The sequence below is a fragment of the Saimiri boliviensis genome, chromosome 13, assembly GCF_048565385.1.
Source record: "Saimiri boliviensis isolate mSaiBol1 chromosome 13, mSaiBol1.pri, whole genome shotgun sequence".
Lineage (NCBI taxonomy): Eukaryota > Metazoa > Chordata > Mammalia > Primates > Cebidae > Saimiri > Saimiri boliviensis.
This window is the reverse complement of record NC_133461.1, coordinates 50,558,844-50,580,335: the sequence shown is the minus strand read 5'-3', so window position 1 is coordinate 50,580,335 and position 21,492 is coordinate 50,558,844. Positions and strand designations below refer to the sequence as shown.

Genomic DNA, 21,492 nt, shown 5'->3' with positions numbered 1-21,492 from the left:
TGTCCAAGGGACTGCTCTGGGACTAGGAGGCTCTAGAAGCCCTGCTGTCCCTTCAGGCCATCCTGCACGAGAGGCCTAATTGGTTGCTTGGACCTTCCCAGGGAGGACAGAATGGACTCTGGACTTAGCCTGGGGACTCATGGGCAAGGCCTGCATCTGCTCCCATCAAGGATGGGAAATGACTCAGTCCCGGTCTTCTTGTTAATGAGGAGAACAGGTTCTCCTACCTCGTCTTACTTTTCTGATTCCAGATTACCAGGAGGTTCTAAGCACCAGCTGAAACTATGTTCACCCACTCCACACCCCCTCCCCAAGCAGAGGGGAATGTGGAAGTATGGTTACCTGGGAACACAGTCTGCCTATATATCCTCCCACTTCAGGGGCTACGGGGTGGCTATCTAGAAACTAAAGCATCCCCTCTTTCTTTGATTTCACAGTGCCTACACAGCCCGCTCTCTCTCAATAAGGGAATTTCACTCTTTTATTGGCCTATCCCCTTTGCCCAGATAACCCAGTTCAACTGCTATGTTCCTCTCCATATTTTGTGTGCTCTCAATTGCTCATGAAACTTTAAAACATGAGGCTGAGAAAGAAAACTACGTCTTTACATGGCTGTGTTTGTGGTGCTTGGAGACTGCTAAAGCCTGTGACCTTTCTTGGTCTGGTCTGAGGGTTGTGCTGTGCCTGAACTCAAGTCTAGAACTACTGACCCAGAATGCCTTGGGGTTGGGGTTCGAGATGGGGTCTTGGATATATGCTAACAAGTTTCAGGGCTGACTGTAATGCCCAGGCAGGGTTAAAATCACTACTAACAATGGGGGAGGTTTTTCTACTTAGTGCTTATTTTTCACCAAGATGATATTTTGCAAAGCAAACTGGAGCAGAATGGAGGATGAACAGAAAGGTGGTGAGGCTAACATGAGAGCCTCGGGAAATCACTGAGCAAATGAGATGAGAGCCTGGATGAAACAGGGGCCATGGGTGGAGGTGAGGAGCTGGCTGAGAGAGGTCCACATCAGAAGTGCCCAGTGCTCAGAGGGAGAGATGGAGTCAAGGATGACTTCAAGGCTTCCAGCTTGTTATGGGTCAAATGATGTCCCCCAGACAGATATGTTGAAGTCCTAACTCCTAGGACCTAAGAATACAACCTTATTTGATAATAGGGTCTTTGCAACTGCAATTTTAAGAGGAGGTCATTGTGGGAAGGCCCTAAGCCAAGATGGCTGGGATCCTTATAAGAAGGGGAGGGACACATAAGGAGGGCAGCCATGTGTCCACAGGGGCGGAGAGTGGAGTGGTGCAGCTGTAAGCCAAGGAATGTCAAGGGCTGCTGGCAAGCAACCTTTTTAGAAGCTAAAAAGAGCAAACAAGAATCCTCCCCTACAGGTTTCAGAGAGAGCATGGGCCTGCTGACACCCTGTTTTGGATGTGAGACAATGTATTTCCATTGTTTTAAGGCGCCTGTTTGTGGTACTTTCTTATGGCAGCCCTACGGACTGAATACAGCGCTTGCCCTGGTGGCGCCTCCCTCTGCACTGGGTCGTCAGTGTGGGCAAGCGTTTCTCATAGAGAGCAGCTGTCTATGAGTGTTCCACAACATAGACATCCTCTGCACCAGAAACAGAGCCCCATATTTGGTGTCCCTCTTTGTCATCTAGCTGCACAAACACAAGGTATTAATTCACTTTGGGTTTCAATTATCTGCTATATAAAAAGGCATAAACATAAAAGATTTCAATTGTCTTTTATATAATAAGGCAGTTTCTAAAATTTAAATTAAGATTTTTACATTGTTTTTCCATTCTTGTGCTGACCATGTTTTAATTTGATTTTGAAAGCATTTTTGGTAATAAAGTATTATCTTTCATCTAGCATTGTAAAAATTATTCAGGAAACCTACAGAAGATTTCATCTCTACAAGTAACATTTTTCAGATAGGAAATTATTGCAGCATTGAACTGCCAAAGAGACAGCTGAAAAAAAAAATGGGTCATGCATTCATCCTATTCTAGAACAGAGGCTGCCAAGCAGTTCACTGCTCATTTTTGTCCTCCTCTGGTAAACAAGCTGCGTTAACAAGTTACTTTTAAAAAGCATACTAATTTCCCCAGTGAATTGCACAGGAAAGAATCCAGCGTTCCCTCCAGAGGACTCAAATAGTTGTTTGTTCTCAGAGCTCAGGTGTGGTAAAATAGCCGTGGGCTAAACGCACAGGCTGGATATTGGCCAGCCGGCTAGAGCTTTCCCTCCACTCCAGTTCTGATTTCTCACACTGGTGCACAACTTATCGCCTGCCTGATGTTGGGGGGGTGGGTGGAAGGGGAGGAAGAATAAAGACTTGATTTTCAATTTCAATTTAATTACACAATCTATAGTGCCTAGTGGGAAGGATTTAGGGGCAAGATTAATGCTCAGTGGTGCTCCATTTTGTCTTTCAAGAGCCAAATTTATTTTGGGGCATAGTGATTTTTCAAGAGCCAAGTTGTTTTGGTGGCATAGTGACTTTATTTCTTGACTTTTTGCTAGAGTTTATATAAATTAGAGGTATAAGATACCTTTTTGAATTGTATTGCCAGTGTATCATTCTTGAGAGTGGGGAGAACTTCTCTACTTGGGAGAAGAATGAATAGAAATTTCATTGTAGGATTAGAAATACAAGCTAGTAGACAATGATTGAATGAGACAATGATCTGTTCCGAGAATGACTATATAATTAAAATATTAAGACCTTTCCCTCTTTAGTTAAAATCTAAAGAATTTCACTCTCTTATTGAGACTGAAAACCATTACAATTTTATCTGACATTAGATCAATATTTAAGATTATGAGTAAATATTTGGTGTTCTATTTTGGTGTCTACATATTTTGTTAGTTTTGTTAAATGTAAAAAGAAGGAAAAAACAGGAAATGAAAATCTACCAATCAGAAGTGACCTTATATTTTTTGACCATCTGCTTTAGGTTGTTAAGTTAGTAAGGGAAACAGGTAGGTTGTTATGCCTATAAGAAAAATAGGTCTCTTTGTAAGGAAAAGTGTTCCCATACAATTTAAATAAATAAAAATGGCAGCAGTAAACTTTACTGGCTAACTGTTGCTCAGCCTCACAAAACCACTTGAGTACCTACAAATAATGGGAAATGCAATGATAAAGAAACTAATTTCAAAAGGCAAATAAACTATTTGAAATGGCCAACCGATTTTGTTATTTCACAATGACGGCATTTTGAAGCATTAAGAGAGTTGCTACTACAAGTCAACCTTATGATAGTATTCAAAAGCAAAATGGCACCTGATTAAATTTTGGCTACTGAATTTGCAAAATAGTATATTAGCCAAATGGGATCACTGTTTTGAAATCTTGATGAGTTACAGGGCATCTGGCACAGATTAGGCAAAGGCAGAACTTTATTGGGATGGATTGACAGTAGGAACTAGAATTCTAATTCCTTTTGGAGTACACTTAGAATGTTGAAAAATGCACCTTTGACTGGTATAAATGTAGATTTACCACTCTTCTCTTTGGTAAGGGTGAGTTGCAATTTATGCCAGAGAAAGAAAAAAGAAAGGAAGATATAGAAATTTGTATCTATGGGTGAAACCCAAACATATTTCCCCACAGGTCAATGTCTGCATTCTCTGAGTCTAGTGGCACAGGCAGGGTGTGAAGAAATTGTAGCTAAAATAAGCTGGCCTGGGAGAAAGTAGGCAGGGTGGGGCAAGGTATGCTTTTGGGGAAGGCCCTCCTTGGTTTGCTTGTGTGGCTGCAGGTCTCAAGCTCCTAAAGCAGTTCTATAGAATGACACCACCTACCTAGAAATACAAAAATAGATCAGTAAGAAGATGGGATAAGAAAACTACGAAGCAGACAGGAAGAGACTGGCCAACTGTGAGTAGAAACAAAAGACCAGAATGGAAGGTCAGCTTGTGGTATATAGGGGGCCAGTTCTTAGCTGTTGGGGAGGCAGTGACTTCTAGCTTATTAAATGAAAACCTGAGAAAATCATGGACAATCACCTTAGTTAAGGAAAAAGTAGATGGAAGTATCTATTTGCTGCCATGATAGTGTCAATGCAGAGGTCACAATATGATCAGAGAGATACTTGCAAGTTAGAACTGGCAGAGTCCCATTAGTCTACTGTTTCCCATTTGTGTAGGAGGTGGCGGGGAAGGACTGGGCTTGGGAGGAGACAAAGAAAGTGCATGATCACCTACATATGACCAAATATGTTTTTTTCACAGAACCAATAACATATATATTGCTCATAACTAACAACTAACATTACCCCCGCCTTTTTTACATTTACACGTTTAATTATTAACATTTGAAAAAATATTCTATATTAGAGTTTATGAGAAGTGAGAGAATACCTGGTTGGTGATATGTTCCTGGATTTTTTCTGTACTCACTGAAAGAGAAAGCAAAGAGAATTTTTATGTTAAAGCATGAAAATGAATAAAATGCGGTACTGATCCTGCTCTGTTTACAGTAAATACTTCCAAAGCAGTCATGGACTCCCTGAGCAAGGATTTCTATCACAGTGTGGATGTTTACAACCACTCCAATAATTGGGGAAAAAAAGTCAAACCCTAAATAAATCGCGTTAGGCAAAAATATCAGAAAATAGAATAGAAATCCAGTTTCTATTCTATTGATACCAGCAGAATGTATTAAACTTTCACAGAGAAATGATGAAGAGATGAAAAGGACCGAAGAAAAATTTGAACAACGGCCAGTCAAAACAAAGTTTTCCAAACAGTGACAACCTATTGAAGTATTATACTAATACTAAGCTTAGGGAACCCTGAGAACTAGACAAGAGGTCTGAAGTGGCAGATGGCAGAAGTGCTGCTTTAAAGAACATTTTTTATGTGGGGAGTGATAAAGGCATTAATATACTTGGCTGTTTATGGTATTGCCAGAGATTGAAGTACAAACCAACAATTCTATAAATTGTATCTTCATCAGGATGAAAAACAGAGTAATGAATGTTTTTATTTTTGAGTAGTATTCTATGTATGACAGGTAACCAAGGGACATAAAAAATAAGGATTCTAATATAATAAACCTCAGTCATTGTGAAAATAGCCTGAAAGTAATCAATGTCATGTATGTCTTAAATTAAATAAAGGAAAATAAAATCCTTAGTAGTAATAAACAAAAACAAACCATGAGAAAAGAAAAGAAAGAAGACATTTGGTGGCATCACAGTTATTATGTGTTTGTGAACACCTCAGTGTGTTACAAATATGTTATTAAATGTGTCCCTTTAAAAAAAACAAGCTTTAAGTTTAATGAAATAACTATTGAGTCACATGTAGTTGTAAGAAACAATGCAGAGAGATTTCTTGTACTTTTTACCCAGTCCCCCAATGGTAACATCTTGAAAAACTATAGTACAATATTTCAAGCAGGATGTTAATATTGATACAGTCAAAGTAAAGAGTATTTTCCTTACCACAAGTATCTCCCCTTTTGTCCACTATAGCTAGATCATTTCCCCTCCATGTCCTCCTTAAACCCTGGGCTGTTTTCCATTTCTGTCATTTTGTCCTTTCAAGAATGTTATACAAATGAATCATAAAGCATAGAGCCTTTAAGGATTAGCCTTTTTTCACTCAGCATACATCTCTGGAGACTCATCCAGGTTGCTATGTGTGTCAGCATGGTTGGTTTCTTTTCATTTTGGGGTAGTATTCTACGGTATGGATGTGCCAAAGTTTGTTTAGCCATTTACTCATGGAAGGATATCTTGGTAGTTTCTAAGTTTTGACTATTATGAATAAAGCTGCTATAAACATTTGTTTATCAGTATTTATGTGAACATAAATCTTCATTTCTCTGGAATAAATGCCCAGAAGTGAAATTGCTGGGTTATAGAATAATTGAGGGTTTAATTGTTTAAGAAACTGCCAAACTGTTTTCAAAAAAAGATGTCCCAAGTGAAACTTATTGGTCAATTAGTCAACCAATAATAAGTATACATAAAAATTTTGTGAAGCATTCAGTACCAAGCTAGGAGTCATATGAGACACAGGTGAAGTGTAAGGAGCACAGGGGAAATTGAATGGTGATGCTCAGATGTGGGCTATTTGATGGTGTCACTGTCAGGAAATGCCTGTTGCCTGCGGCCAGTCTCAGACTCTCCAGATAATAAGAACCAATTTTCTTCATTTTTAAAAGCGCAATGCTCACTCAGATACTCTTGATATGTTTTAGATTCCTTTTGTCAGTTTATATGCAAAGTGTTTAAAGAAGACACAACACGCTTTGTGGGAAAAGCTTGGCCTTTTCAATTACAGGTCACTGGTGTTTAAATGTGGGCTCCCTAAAGAAGTGACATTTGAGTCAAAGCTTGAAAGATGATAAAGGAGTTAAGTTGACTGAGAAAAGGGGGAAGAACATTCATGTAGGAGGAAGAACATGTGCAAGGGCCATGGGACAGGAGGGAGCATGGTGGGTCCAAGGATAGAAAGGAGGCCAGCATGGTGGGCATGGAGAGGTGAGCCGGACAGTGTGGGGAGCTGCACCGGCAGGCAGGAAACACTGCGAGGAAGCCAGATAGACGTGGGCCATTTTTGGGAAATTTAAGATCCTCTTAAATGGCAGTGGGAAATCAGCCGTTAAGGGGATTCAGGCTAGTGCATGCGTAGTGGTATTAGAATAGCATGCACAGATTTACATTTTTAAAAACCACTCAACTCTGGTTGGTAACTGAAACACCGACTCCTGGGGTGTCAGGGGTGGTGGCAGCACTACAAAACCTTAGTTTTGTTTCCTTTGGGACCAAGGAAAATCTGCAGAAATTGAAGAGAAAAATCAGGGTAAAACAATAAAATATTCATACCCTAATAATGCAGCAGCCTACCAAAATTTAGAAAATGGAGTAAAGGACAGGTGGTATTTAATCACAGCTCTGACAATGACTAGGCATTTGGACTGGGGCTAGTTACTTTAATGCTCTGGCTTGTTTGCCTATCTATAAAAAAGGGTTAACAATATCTACTCCTTCCCAGATTTGTGAGAATTGAATGAAATAAGAATGAAGTTTGCAGGTAAAGGAAAAGAGAGGGGCACTCCAGGTAGTTAGGGCAGGATGAGTAAAGAAATCTCAGAGGCAGGCAAGAGTAGGGTGTGTGTGGGTGAATCATGAGAAATTCTGAGTGGCTTATGTAACACATGCATATACTTTAGCAGGTTGGGAAATGAAATGTGGGAAGAGGGAAGGAGCTCAGCCTTGGGAGGGTGTGACTTGGGGTGAGACTGGAGGCTTTGTGGGCAGAAGGAGGCCAGCAAAGGCCTTTCTGATGAGGATTAGGTGGCCAAAGCAGTTCTGGAGAAAGACGAGTTGACTGGTGGTGTGGAGATGGATTGCTGGGGTAAGAGAGGTGGGTGGCGAAGAGAGCAATGAGCATGTGCAGTGTCCAGGCAGGAGTGGTGAGGGCTTGAGCCCAGGCAGCCTCAGGTTTCTAGTAGGGAATCTGGCAAATGATAGCATTATTAAAGATAAAATGAGAACACACATTAGCTGGGTATGGTTGCATGTGCCTGTAGTCCTAGCTACTCGAGAGACTGAGGTGGGAGGACTGCTTGAGCCCTCAAGTTCAAGACCAGCCTTGAGAACATAGTGAGACCCTGTCGGAAAAAAAAAAAGATACAATGAGAGAAGAAAAAAAAGGAAGAGGAAGTTAATAAGCAAGGCTTGAGCCTGTAATAAAGATGAAGACATTTGTAGGTTACAGAAACTGACATGACAATTATAGTAGATCAAATAATGGCCCCCAACATGTCCACATCCTAATCAACCTGTGAATACGATACCTTTCATAACAAAGGGACTTTGTAGGTGTGATTTAGTTAAGGATGTGGGAATGGGAAGCTTATCTGGACACATCCAGTGTAATCATAAAAGTCCCAATAATAAAGGGGCAGGAGAGTTTACAGCAGAGAGAAGGCAAGGTGGCAGTAGCAGCAGGGGTCGGAGTGATGCCATTGCTGAAGGGGCTGTGAGCCAAGGACTGTGGGCAACCTCAGGAAACTGGCAAAGAGAAGACATGGCTGTCTCCCAGAGCCCTGCAAGGGAAAGTAGCCTTGCCCTTGTCCTGATTTTAGTCTCGTGAGGCCCTTCTGAACTCTGACCTCCAGAATTGTAAGATGCTCAAATTGGTGTTGTTTTAAGCCACAAAGTTTTTGGTGATTTGTTACAGCAGCAAAAGGAAATGAATTCAAACAAGTTCCCTTTCTCAGCGGTTCCTCAGGGGACAGAGAGGAAAGCACACTGCTGCTGAGTAACTGCTGTGTCCTGGGTCTGTGCGACATGCCTCACAGACATTATATCCTTGGAACAACCCTGAAAAGTAGAGATTATTCCTTTTTTTTTTTTTTTTTTGAGACAGAGTCTCACTCTGTCACCAGGCTGGAGTGCAGTGGTGTGATCTCAGCTCACTGCAACCTTCGCTTCCCAAGTTCAAGCAATTTTCCTGCCTCAGCCTCTTGAGTAGCTGGGATTACAGACATGCCCCACCACACCCAGCTAATTTTTGTATTTTTAGTAGAGACAGCATTTCACTATGTTGGCCAGGATGGTCTTGATCTCTTGACCTCGTGATCCGCCCACCTCAGTCTCCCAAAGTGCTGGGATTATAGGCGTGAGCCACTGTGCCCAGCCCCTCCTATGTTTTTCAAGATTATGTTACCAGGCCTCGAATACATGCAGAAACTTGTCCAAATTTTCATAGTCTATGGATGAAAGAATGGCCAGCATTCAAAGGAACAATGTAGCTATTCTTAAGACATAGAAAAGCTAACTTTTATTATATGAAAAAGATATCAGAACATGCAGGTTTATAGCAGCACAATTCGCAATTGCAACCAACCTAAATGCCCATCAAGCAATGAGTGGATAAAGAAAATGTGTGTTATACACACAGACACACACACACACACACACACACACACACACACACACACACACACTGTGGAATATTACTCAGCCATAAAATGGAATGAAATAATGGCATTTGCAACAACTTGGATGGAGCTAGAGGTCGTTATACTGTGAAGTAACTCAGGAATGGAAAACCAACTATCACATGTTCTCATTTATAAGTGGGAGCTAAGCTATGAGGACACAAAGGCATAAGAATGAGATAATGGACTTTGGGGACCCAGGGGGAAGGGCTGAACGGGGGTGAGGGATAAAAGAGTACATACTGGGTACCGTGTATACTGCGTAGGTGATGAGTACTCCAAAATCTCAGAACTCACCACTAAAGAACTTATCCATATAACCAAGAACCACCTGTTCTCCAAAAACAATTGAAACATGTTTTTGTTAAAGCTGACTTTTAGGATAAAACTAGTCTTGTTTGTCTCATATTTGGGTCTTGTCCCTTTAGCTTTTGGTTAGAGGATTAGAAAGGGAAAAAATAAAAAACATTTGACAAGGTTGTCTGACTGGCAGATTAAGTGGAATATAAAAAGAGTGATTACAAATTTCTTAAATTTAAGTCTCATGATGTCTTCACAAAACAAAGCAGAATAAACTGCAGAGGGAGGCTGTGGACGCTGTTGGCTCATCTTATAATGAAGGTGGTGGTGAGACACTTCTGTGCATTCATGAGCTTCAGAAACACAATCTGTAGAAACAGCCCAAACCCACCATCATCAACATGGGTTGAGGAGGACCTATTTCTCTAAGATTTATAATTCCAGGACAACTGCCTCAAATTCTCCAAACTCTGCGGTGAGACTCACTCATTCTTTTCATTGTAAGTTGTCTAATTAATCACCTCCAACTGACTAAAACTCCAGGGAAAGTTCTTTTGCTGCCTAAACAATTTAAAGCAGTGGTTCTGAACCTCTTTCAGGTAACAGGCCCCTTTGAGAATCCAAGAGCAGCTATGATTCTGCTTTTCAGAAAGATGTCAACACACAGAAAAAAAAGGAAAACGGCGGGAGGCTAAAAGACCTTCTGCAGCCATGCATAGATCTGCAAGAATCTATCTGTAGCTCTCAGTCTTATCTTTTTTTTTTTTTTGTCAAGGAATTTGGAAAATACTTCTTTTCTACGCACCTCAGTAGGAACTTTACTCTCTCAAACCACAAATCTGTAGTGCCTTACATAAGGCATTACAATTAAATCTATATAAATCTTTTACTAAATAAAGAATATTCATGGCTTAGATTTTAAATTGCATTTACAGATGAGGAAAACTTCTAGGCCCAAACAGTAACAGTGAACCAACTACTGCTGGAAGGAATGATGTACCACGTGTGTCTTAGACCTCAAGAGCAGAGACTTCAGGGTAGGGAACACCGTACACATCACCTCCAGAGTAGGTTGCTGGGAGCCAGAGGAAGAGCAGGACTCTTGGGGAAGTGCATGCAGTCACCGTCTGCTCCCCTTCAGGTAATGCTGCAGAGCCGACTGGAGCTGTCCTACTCTGAGATGAACTACAGGTGGGGTTCCTCATCGCATTACATGGCACTCTCTCCCATTGTTAGCAATTAGGCAAGGGCTTTAGCGACAGAGAAGCATCCACCGATAAAGACAGAGAAATATTGGAACGGCAAACTGGAAGCCACGTAGACATTCTTATTTCTTCACTATCAGAAGCTTCCATGTCACAGCAGGAGAGCCAGGGATGGACTTCACCTCCCAAAAGCTTAGTCCACAAACTTCCTGTAGGCATTTGCACCAAATTAGGCTCCCTGGACTTCTGGCATCATCTGCTGGACTGAGATCCAGCCGTCTTTCCACGGTGTTGAAAACCTTTATTTTACGATCCCCATTGTGGATCTCAACTCCACCAACTATGTCCTCAGGCAGGTAAGACTCCTGTTCCATTGAGACATCAACATCGTTGTTGGTGGCAATTTTGTACATAGGGATTGCCTTTTGCACCATAGCTTTTACCAGAGAAAAATCTTATTTCTTGCAATAAACAGCCATTTGGGGCTCCAACAATCGGTACAAACCCTGGAGGACCAGTCCATCCAGCAGCACCGTAGCACCTGGGTGTATCTTTAATCACCTTGTGAAAGTCTATTTTGAACCATAGGCTCTAACGTATGAAATAATTTCTCAGATGTGGTCTTCTCTGGATAGGTGACTAGTCCCTCAAAACTACAGACTCATTAGCTGTGTAGTCATTTTCTCTAATTTAAAGAACTAAAAGTGTAAGTTTAATATCTTATAGTATAGCATATTCATTCCAAAAAATATAATAATTTCACGATGTTGGATACCTTCTAAGTGCTGAGCATGCAAAGATGATACACCAGGGTGCCCGCCCTCAAGAAGGTCAGGGTCAGATGGCAGAGACAGGGAAGTAAAGAGAAACAGCAGTGCCTCCTGAGAAGTGTTTCCACAGAGTTAGGGATAACATGTTGCGGGAACACAGAGGGAAAACAAACAACATGATTGGTCTTGGGGAACAAGTAGGCTTCCAAGAAGTATGCTGCCATTAATCACTGCTATACTCCCTTTTAACTCATGCAGAAATATGTTATGAACAACCAGAGACCACAATTTTAATTGACTTATTATTAGCCTTTTATTTCTTGGAGTTCAAGAATATCTCTTGGATATGGATATCTAAATATCTGTATTGTACTATCTGTTGGATATCTCTTTTGCATGTTTGAGCAAATTCTAGAGATATGGCGAGTTTAAGAACTTAAAAATAAGTTCAGGGATAGAATCTGTCTTTGTAACATAGGAATCAGAATAATTAGAAGGTGGAATTTGAATTACGTCTTCAAAAATGGACAAAAGTTAGGGAGAACAATGGCAATGACTACCCTAACTAGGGGAGAGGGTTTAGAGGGAAACAGCATTGCCCAGTCAGATTTGGGTGACCTGAGAACAAATCAATTGCTTTATGTTAAAAGCAATAGACAATTTGGGGACAATTATGGTTTTTTCAGCAGAGGTAGGTTATAAAGTAAGATTAAACTGGTAAATAAATTGCTCAGAGTAGGAGGAGAAATTGGAGAATACCCAGGGGGCACTGGTGGGATGTATAAACTAAGCGATGGGTTAGCGCCTAGACTAGGTAGAAATGAGAAGGAAGATGAAGCAAAGACAGTGTGTTGAAGAAATGTTTGAGAGAAATTGGTAACAAATGGATACAGGGAATGAAGATTAGAAAGAGTCATATATGATGTTATTTATTCATTTATTCAAGAAATACTGTTCGATCAGCTGGCAGGTGTCATATATGGATGGATACTAAGTTCTGGAGACTCAACTGTGAACAAGACCGTTGCTCCCAATTAGCCTGCTCCTTTCTCCCAAAGAACTGCTTGGCTCTGCTCTCTACTTTTCCATGACATTGTCTCTTTCTGTATTATAACCTATATTAGGCACGACCCCTTCTGTAGTGGTGCTTGAACTGTTTTGAAGGTGCTACATGTGAAGTCTTGAAATGGGGCAAGGAAAAGGAGATGAGATTATGAATCTATTCTTCTTTCCTGGGGTGCAAATATGCCCATTATATATCTGTACAAGTAGGGTAATTTCATATTCCAGAAATGTGGAGTTCTGGAGTATCACATTCCCCCCTTTTCCCCATCAAAGAGTATTTTAAGAAGGAACTTGATAATTGGGGAAAGAGAGCAAATAGGGTGATCTGAAACAGGGCAGAGTTGGTCATTCATCGAATTAGGGCCCTGTTCTTACTCTCAAAGGAGCACAGAGATGTAGCCATTGCTTATGAAAAGGACCAGGAAATAGCTCAAGGGGCCAGGGACTCAGAGAAGCCCATGGCAGCAGGACAGTGTCTCAGTGTCTTTAGAATATATCTACCTTTCATGCTGTCTATCCACAGCCCCCAATTTGTTGAGCCCATCAACGTCTCTCCCCAGGATTACGATGTTAGCCTTTTGGGGTCTCCCAGTCACCACTCTGGCTCTCTCCAAATTCCTACCTATATCTTGTAGGCCTTGCCCATCTGCTTCTTGCTCGCCACCTCTACAACCTCACTTTGCTTTCTGTTTCTCTTCCTTTCTACCCACCATCTACTCTGGCCTTATGTTCATTTCAGGTCCCTTTCGGCCTCTGGTCTTTTGCACATGCTGTTATCTTGTCTCTCCAATTTTGCATATCTGGCTCTTTCATATTTTTCAAGTCTCGATTTAATATTAAGATCTCAAGGGTTCTTCCTTGGTCACCCCATCTCTTCCTGTGATTCTTGACCTCCGCCCATTATTTGTTTCTTTCATAGCACTGATCACAACTTGCAATTATTTTATTTGTACATCTGGTTACTTTTTTGCTTGTTTCCTATTCTATAATGTAAGCTCCTTGAGGTCAGGGACTGTAATCATTTTGTTTATTGTATCCTAAGGACCCAGCTCAATGATAATGAGATCACTATCAATGATTCCATAAATATATATACTGAACACCTAGAATGTGCAGTATATATAGTGATCTCAGTGGTTAAAGCCTTTCACTAGCCCCAACATATTGAGGGCAGCTGCTTCTGGCCCTCGTTTGCTCAGGAAAGGAAAGGTACATGGGATAAAAATCATTAGACGGATGATATTATGGCCTGAGTTTGACTGCTGTGAATTCTGGACAATATCAAATGCTGTATTTTGTGAAAGCAGCCCTTTTTATATTCATTCCCAATTGATTTTCCAAGATGTTTAAGCATCTTAGTAACAGCAATTATACCGAAGTTCTTTTTTGTGTGTTTTACACACTTACACCATCACAGTTCTATATTAGGAATACAATGTGCTCCAAATTATGGAAACTGAAGTGAAGGACTGAGAGTTAATTCTAGATAACTTCCAAGATCATGATTTGCAATTTTCCTGATTATTAACCATATACTTGCCCTTTTAGTTTGAATTTATCCAAATTTCTACCATTTTTCCATTAAACTACTATTTACTAAAATAGTTACTTTTTTCTTTAGCACAGCTATGGTAAATATACATACTTTCTTTTAATTGCTTTGTGCAGTGTGTGTAGCAAGGAAGCTTTTGGTAGGCTGGACAGCACAAGTGTAGGCTGAACTTGAGAGCCCAGGCACTGGAGAAGAACCCAAGACACAAACTTGGGGTGTGTCTGGGGATGACAAGACAGGCTGGATACAAGTTTCCTTGGCAAAAGGTTAGAGGGAGTCCAGGATGCATGACATCTGTCCAAATAAGGAAGATGCAGGTGACTAATGGTAGTAAGAGCATATCCATGCTTTGGAGGGACTTGGGTACCAGGTCATGTGTAACTCAGGCAATGAGGCAGGAGCTCAGCTGCTGGGGGCTTGAAGGATAAAGCAGGGGTTGATTTAGAAGGTAACTGGCCAGTCTTCCAGTGACTGAGGTCAGGCAGTCAGTTGAGGATCAGGGGGACTCAGGAGCCACATAGTTCATTTCTACGAGTTATAACCATTTAAATATAAGAAAAAATTACCTCTTCCCTTGAGCTAGTAAAACTCTAATAAATTAAAATATATAATTATATTATTTTTGTGGTCCTAGTGGTTATTATAATTGGTGCTAATGATAATGTTTGTCTCTTGCTTTTGGATAGCCTTAGCCTGACGGAAATGAAAATGTTCTCTGGACTATGCAAGAAAAGAGGAGGGAATCCCACTTAAGTGGGATTCTCAAACCTAAGTCATTCTCAAATTTATTCAAATCATACTTAAAAAGGAATGAAATTTAGGGGGATACATTTTAACTGTATAAACCTTTACTAATAAAAGATTAAGAAGTATGTGGCTTAGCATCTTTTAATTATTTTTTTCTAGCAACTTGAATATACAATGTTTGAAATCTCTGGTTGGATCAACATTATTTTGCTCAGAGGTTTGTGGACTTTGCATACTGATTCTTTCCTGTTTCCAAGTACATTTGCTTTTAGGCTATTTTTATTCACTTTAAAGGAATTTTAATAACTTTCTGTTGACAGCATGGACAGCTGGTCTTGAGAATTAAAGAAAATTCACTTGCTGACTGAGGAAGGAAGTGACATCAATGAGCTTCTAAAGTCAGCCCAGGGGGGGAAATTGGCTGGTGAGAGAGTAGCCTTTCATTGCACTGTATTTATCGAGCGATGTCTTGAGATGCAAATTGCTGTATCAATCAAACCTGTGGTGCCTACCTCCAGCCAACCCAGTGCAAACTGAAGGAACAATGCCCTGAAACACTAAAATAAAAAGGATGAGGGGTGCAGGAGCCCAGAGGCCAAGTGAATTACGGAGCTCAGAATGCTCCCTCACCAAGCCTATACTTCATTCTCTGTCAAGCCTCAGTTTCTTTGTCTAGAAAATGAGTTTGATGGAAACTGTTGGTTGAAGTCAGTCTGTTTCTTTGACAGATGGCTAAGACGACCATGTACTAATACAGATAGTGTAGACATGCTATCTCAGTACGTTTGTCCCAAAGAGAACTATCAGTTGCTTTTTATCCCCTGCTGAGAGCTATTTAGAAACAGAAATTTTTTTGCTGTCATACATAGCTACTACTCTGATCCCTTATTTAAAAAATCTGTATTCATCGTTTATACTGTGAAAAAAGTAAACCATCAGATCTGGACTTTAATAATGACACAGTAATCAAAACTATCATCATTATAATAAAAAATGACAATTCTTACTACCATCAGAGAATCTTCTTCTGGAGATGCAGTTACCTATTTTTCAAAGATAGCTGTGGTGTGAGTAGATTGTGTGTGTATGTGTGGGTTTCGTCAGGTGAACAGGCAGGTATGTATGCATGTACTCACACCTGTGTAAAAGAAAGGTAGAAAAGTGCCTAGGTACATTTTATGTTTATGAGATGAAAAAGTGAATTCTACTTATTTATTTTTTTGAGATGGAGTCTCCCCCTGTTGCCTAGACTAAAGTGCAGTGGTGTGATCTTAGCTCACTGTAAACTCTGTCACCTGGGTTCAAGCAGTTCTCCTGCCTCAGCCTCCCAAGTAGCTGGAATTACAGGTGTGTACCACCACACCCAGCTAATTTTGTATTTTTCATAGAGACTGGGTTTCACCACGTCGGTCAGGCTGGTCTCAAACTCCCAACCTCAGGTGATCCACCCGTCTTGGCCTTCCAAAGTTTTGGGATTACAGGCATGAGCCACTACGCCTGGCTTAATTTTTGTATTTGTAGTAGAGATGGGGTTTCACTATGTTGGCCAGGTTGGTCTCACATTCCTGACCTAGTGATCCCCCTGCCTCGGCTTCCCAAAGTGCTGGGATAACAGGCATGAGCCACCTCACCTGACTCGGATTTTTCTAGTCTTGACTTTGCCAGGCTATATTATATCTGGCAAATTACTTCACCTCTGACTTTTGTTTTGTCTTTACTGCATAATAACAGGGCTATAAATACTAAATTTGCTTATAGTTGCTTATGCTCTTTGACTCTTAAAAGAATGAGGTGTAATGAAAATTCCCATAGAATTGGCACAAATGAAAAAGAAAGGAGGCCTTGGGAACATCATTCTGGATATCAGCTCTGGGAAAGAATTCATGACTAAGCCCTTAAAAGTAACTGCAACAAAAACAAAAATTGAGAAGTGGAACCTAATTAAACTAAAGACCTTCTGCACAGCAAAAGAAACCAATGAAAGAGGCTGACTGCAGAACAGGAGAAAATATTTGCAAAGTGTGCATCCAAAAAAGGTTGATATTCAGAATTTATGAGGAACTTAAAACAATTGAACAAGCAAAAAACAAATAACCCCTTTAAAAAATGGACAAAAGACATGAACAGACATTTCTTAAAGGAAGCTGTCAGCAAACATAAGAAAAAATGCTCAACATCACTAATTATCAAAGAAATGCACATCAAAACCACAATGAGGTAACATCTCATGCCAGTTAGAATGGCTATTACTGAAGAGTTGAAACGTAACAGATGTTGGCGAGGCCATGGAGAAAGGGAATGCTCATACACTGTTGGTGGGAATGTAAATTAGTTCAGTCATTGTGGAAAGCAGTTTGAAGAGTTCTCAAAAAACTTAAAACAGAACTTCCATTCAACCTGGCAATCCCATTACAGGATATATACCCAAAAGAAAAGAAATTGTTCTACCAAAAAGACATATGTACTTGTATGTTCGTTGCAGCACTATTCACAATAGCAAGATGTGGAATCAACCTAGGTGCCCATCAACAGTGGATTGGATAAAGAAAATGGGGCACATATACACCATAGAATACTATGCAGCCATGAAAAAAATGAAACCATGTTCTCTGTAGCAACATGGATGCAGCCAGAGACCATTATCCTAAGGAAATTAATACAGGAACATAAACCAAATTGTACATGTTTTCACTTATAAGTGGGAGCTAAACATTGGGCACACCTGAACATAAAGATGGAAACAACAGACACTGAAGACCACTAGAGGGATGAGGGATGGAGCGGGGAAAGGGTTGAAAAATAACTACTGGGTACTGTGCTTAGTACCTGGGTGATAGGATCAGTGATATCCTAAACTTCAGCATCACACCATATACCCAGGTAACAAACCTGCACATATATCCCCTGAATCTCAAGTAAAAGTTGAAATTATATTAAAACAGAAAGAAAGGAGTCATGTTTGGTATGGGAACCTGGGAAGACTTCATGGAAGAGACAGCATTTGATCTGGGTAGGACATAACCGAAACAGACTAGGGAAACGGTATTTCACCTGGAAGGAAAAGCATGAGTAAAAGCACATCAGGGAATGAATGTCTAAGTGGATAAGGAATAGTAAATAGTTGTGCTGAACTTAAAGCTAGTCCGTATATTGGCAAGTAATAAGGAAAGCAAAAATTATATGATGGACCGGTATCATGGAGGCTTCTAAACACTTAAAGAAATATATTTTGATAAATATTTGTTCAGGAAGTCCTTGAATAATTTTGAGCCAAAGATTGATCCAAATTGTGCCTCAGAAAGATTAACCTTGAGGATGGAGGATCCAGGCAAGGAGATGGAAAAGTGCAGATAAATGTAGTGTACATTGTATGAGTAAAATGGACTTGATAATTCAGGTTAGGGGTCAGTAGGATGGGGAAAAAGGGAATAAAAGAGGGGCAAGATTTTAAGCTTGGTTACTTGGGAGAAGATGCTATTAGTGGAAAGGTAGAAATAAGAAAACAAGTTCAATTTAAAGAAGTAAATTTGGTGAGTAACAGAGGAGGGAAGATGATAAGCTCAGTTTAGCATTTATTTGGTTAAAAATACCAGTAAAACATCCCACAGGAGGCAGAAATAGATATCAGGAGAATACCAGGCACTCTTCTGCAGAGTGATGATGGGGAGAGGACAGCGTAGACGACTCTCGAGTTGAAGGGAAATAAATATCAAGATTTGAACTTTGGAAAACAGTTGTATCTTATTTATATTTGAATAATTTGATGCCACCTTAGATAATGGAATGTAAATTTTACATCATCCATAGTGAATAAGAAGAGAATCTTCATCTAAGCTACCACAAGGATTTATACTAAGGAACTAGCAAATTTGAAGCTTGGTGTAAGAGCTTAAGTTCTCACTGGCTGTGGAGGTAAAAGGCAACTGAAAGTTTTAGCATAAGAAAATTAGACTGATTTCCTTATTTATTAAACTGAGGCTAATGAATGTCTAGAATTTATCTGAGAAAACCAAATGAAACATCTATGCGTAGTGTTCCATTATTGGAACGCTAAGCATATGGGAGTTATTTATATCCTACTGCTCAAGGTAATTGCCAAGGTCTGATCGCAAAAACTCAAAAAGTTGCAACCTCTGGCATAAATGGGTTAAGGGCAGAGCTGAATCTGGAACACTGATTTTGGTAATGGTCAAGAGTGGGGCCAAGCAATCAGAATGTCTGGGTTTGAATCCCAGCTTCCCTACTCTCTGACTGGGCAACCTTGGGCAAGTCACAACCTCTCAGCTTCCCTGTTTGTAAAATAAGGCCAACAAACAAAGGTATAGAGTTGTTTTTGATGATTCAACACGTTCACATATGTAAAAGACTTACCACGTCACCTGGCACCATTAATGACTCTGGGGCCAGTTCTCTTTCCCTTGTATTAAGGATTACCCAAACAAAGAATAAAACCCAATTGTTTGGAATCCAAATGAAAGCTAATTTTGAAAAATAAAAACAAGTTTCAAGACAGTTGTGTATACTATTTTGAAAAGACCAGGGAGTATGGAAGAGAATTAGAAGTGATATGTATCTCTAATGTCAAAAAATATAAAAGTCACATTTAGATGATTAAAAAATAGTCAAGAACTTTAGCTTAGCCAAATAAATAAAAACTAAAATGCTTGGAAACTTATTTTTTACCTTAAGGCATATCTGCATAGACATTACTCCAGATTCTATTCTTGGTCTGTTTCCCAGACTGCCAACCAGCACAGGAGGGAGACTCCAGCTGCTTCCCCTGAGTGGAGCAATCCAGCTGAGTTGGAGGCAGCAGAGACTTACATGGGAGAACTGGGGGACCCAGGCCTCTCTAGTGAGCCAGCTCCGATTCTCATGCAAACATGCCTTAAGAAGAAAGATGTGAGCCAGGTGAGGTAGCTAATGCCGATAATCCCAGCACTTTGAGAGGCCAAGACGGGTGGATCACCTGAAATCAGTAGTTCAAGACCAGCCTGGCCAATACAGTGAAACCCTCGTCTCTACTAGAAATACAAAAATTAGCCAGGCGTGGTGGTGGATGCCTGTAATTCCAGCTACTTGGGAGGCTGAGGCAGGAGAATCGCTTGAACCTGGGAGGCAGAGGTTGCCGTGAGCAATTGAGATGGCGTCATTGCACTCCAGCCTGGGTGACAAGAGTGAGACGTCTCCAAAAAAAGGTAAAAAAGATAAAAAGGTATGTAGAGTTTTCTGTTTTAATTTTTATACTTCTTAGGGTGGATTATGATATGGAATCTAATGTTTTAGCATTAAATTCATATTCTCTTTATATTCACATTCTTTCCTTGTATTTCATTATACTCTAAAATACTGAGTTTTATTAATTCCTTACTATGTTTTCAGATTCTATGTACTCTCAGCTTCTAATTTCCTCTAGTGACCATGCAAAGTTTTAGTATGGAGCCAGGCAAATTCAAATCACACAATCAATCAATGATAGACAGGGGAATCTCATGATTTCCTATAGTAGACTTCACATACTTATTAGAACTCAGTTTCCCACTATACCTTGCTTTGGCCTTTAGAAAGTAGTGAGAAACTCTATTCCAGCTTGTTTTTTAAAAATCAAATTGATTTTTGAGGTAGACTCCCATTAGGGACTTTTTTTTTTTTTTCCTGGAAGCAACACCCCCTAAATTGCCAAACTTTTAGAGTATGAGGGACTACAGACAATAAATATGGATGTTGTTTGAATTTTCTTTTTTCCATAGGTCAACAGCCAACCATGGAAGGCAAGAACTAGCTAAAAGGATTGTTCACATTGTGTGATTGTTAGTTTCCCAGCTCTTTCTACATGATATAAACATACCTCCAGAGGGTTTGTTTAGATTGCATAGATGAAGGTTCTGTAGAGGGAAGAATCAAAGGCTCTGCCTTTTTCAAAGCCCTCTGTGTGTGTGGGTAACCCCGTGGCATGCGGTGGGCCTGTGGTTCAGGCAGCAGAGATCAAATGTAAAGAAGCAGCTCTTAGGTGTCTCCATGTGGCGCCCCTTTTTCCAGTATCAACCTACAGATATTTTCCTGAACAATCCTAACAGTAGACGGAGGCTCGTACATTAGCTACTTTTATATAATTTCCCTATATTTAGCATTTTGGGTGTTTTTACATTTGTTTGCTCGTTTTACATTTCAGATGTCCTAAGTCTAATTCTAGTTCCCTTTAGGGGTGGGGGTGGGCTGGCTTTGCAGGGGTAGGGGGTTTCATAAAATCATTTCTGTGATGAGAATATATTAATTTTTTTGCTTTTTAAAAAACAACACTCCAAAAAGGATAGAAATGACAACATTGAATGTGATCTATGGTTATACCATAGAGAATTCTTCTTTAACTATATTCTTATTTTACATAATTAATATTAATTAGGGGAAAATCAGTTAACATTCATTGGAATCAAAGCTGATTCCTAGCTTCTTGCTTTTCGTAAAAAATATTTTTTCTTTTGAAGCTATTATTTGACTTTGCTGGAAAATGTGTTGACCTTTCTGTTTCACAATGGTAACAGGATAATTTTATCTGTTTCCCTCTATTTGGAAAATGTATACCTTTGTCACTTTTGATTGTTACTATGAAAGTAATATCTTAAACAAGTAACCTAAACCCATGAAGTAATAAACCATTTTATGCATGAATTGCTATATGATTTTCTATTTAAAAATCTCTGATTCTTTTTCTTTTTCCTCCAAAGAACAGAGAATATAAAACTTTAGAGTTTTATGTTGCAGGCAAATCCTAATTTCACTAGCATGCTATACTGAATGTTAACCTCACTGCAATTCTCTTTACATTTAAATATACTCAAGTTTTTAGGAATTTAAGATGGTAATTTATGTCCTTTCACTGCCTTG

General features: G+C 39.9%; 1 protein-coding gene and 1 long non-coding RNA gene across 7 annotated transcripts in view; one reads left to right on the top strand and one right to left on the bottom strand.

The window, feature by feature from the left end:
- LOC141580804 (uncharacterized) overlaps nucleotides 1-19,861 on the top strand; it is a 262,687-nt gene extending 242,826 nt beyond the window's left edge. The window contains exon 6 of the long non-coding RNA XR_012513136.1: nucleotides 19,348-19,861. This is a non-coding gene — a long non-coding RNA (uncharacterized LOC141580804). The remainder of the gene's footprint in view (nucleotides 1-19,347) is intronic.
- Nucleotides 1-21,492, bottom strand: part of CHST9 (carbohydrate sulfotransferase 9) — a 300,891-nt gene that overhangs the window by 34,307 nt on the left and 245,092 nt on the right. For 4 of the 6 annotated variants that reach the window (XR_012513133.1, XM_039463890.2, XM_074383652.1 and 1 more), the window contains one exon: nucleotides 4,369-4,406. The exons of the other annotated variants lie outside the window; for them this stretch is intronic. Coding sequence is in view for 3 of the 4 variants with exons in the window: in XM_039463890.2 (XP_039319824.1) it covers nucleotides 4,369-4,406 (38 nt within the window). In the remaining variant the exon portion in view is untranslated. The remainder of the gene's footprint in view (nucleotides 1-4,368; nucleotides 4,407-21,492) is intronic. 6 annotated transcript variants of the gene reach the window in all.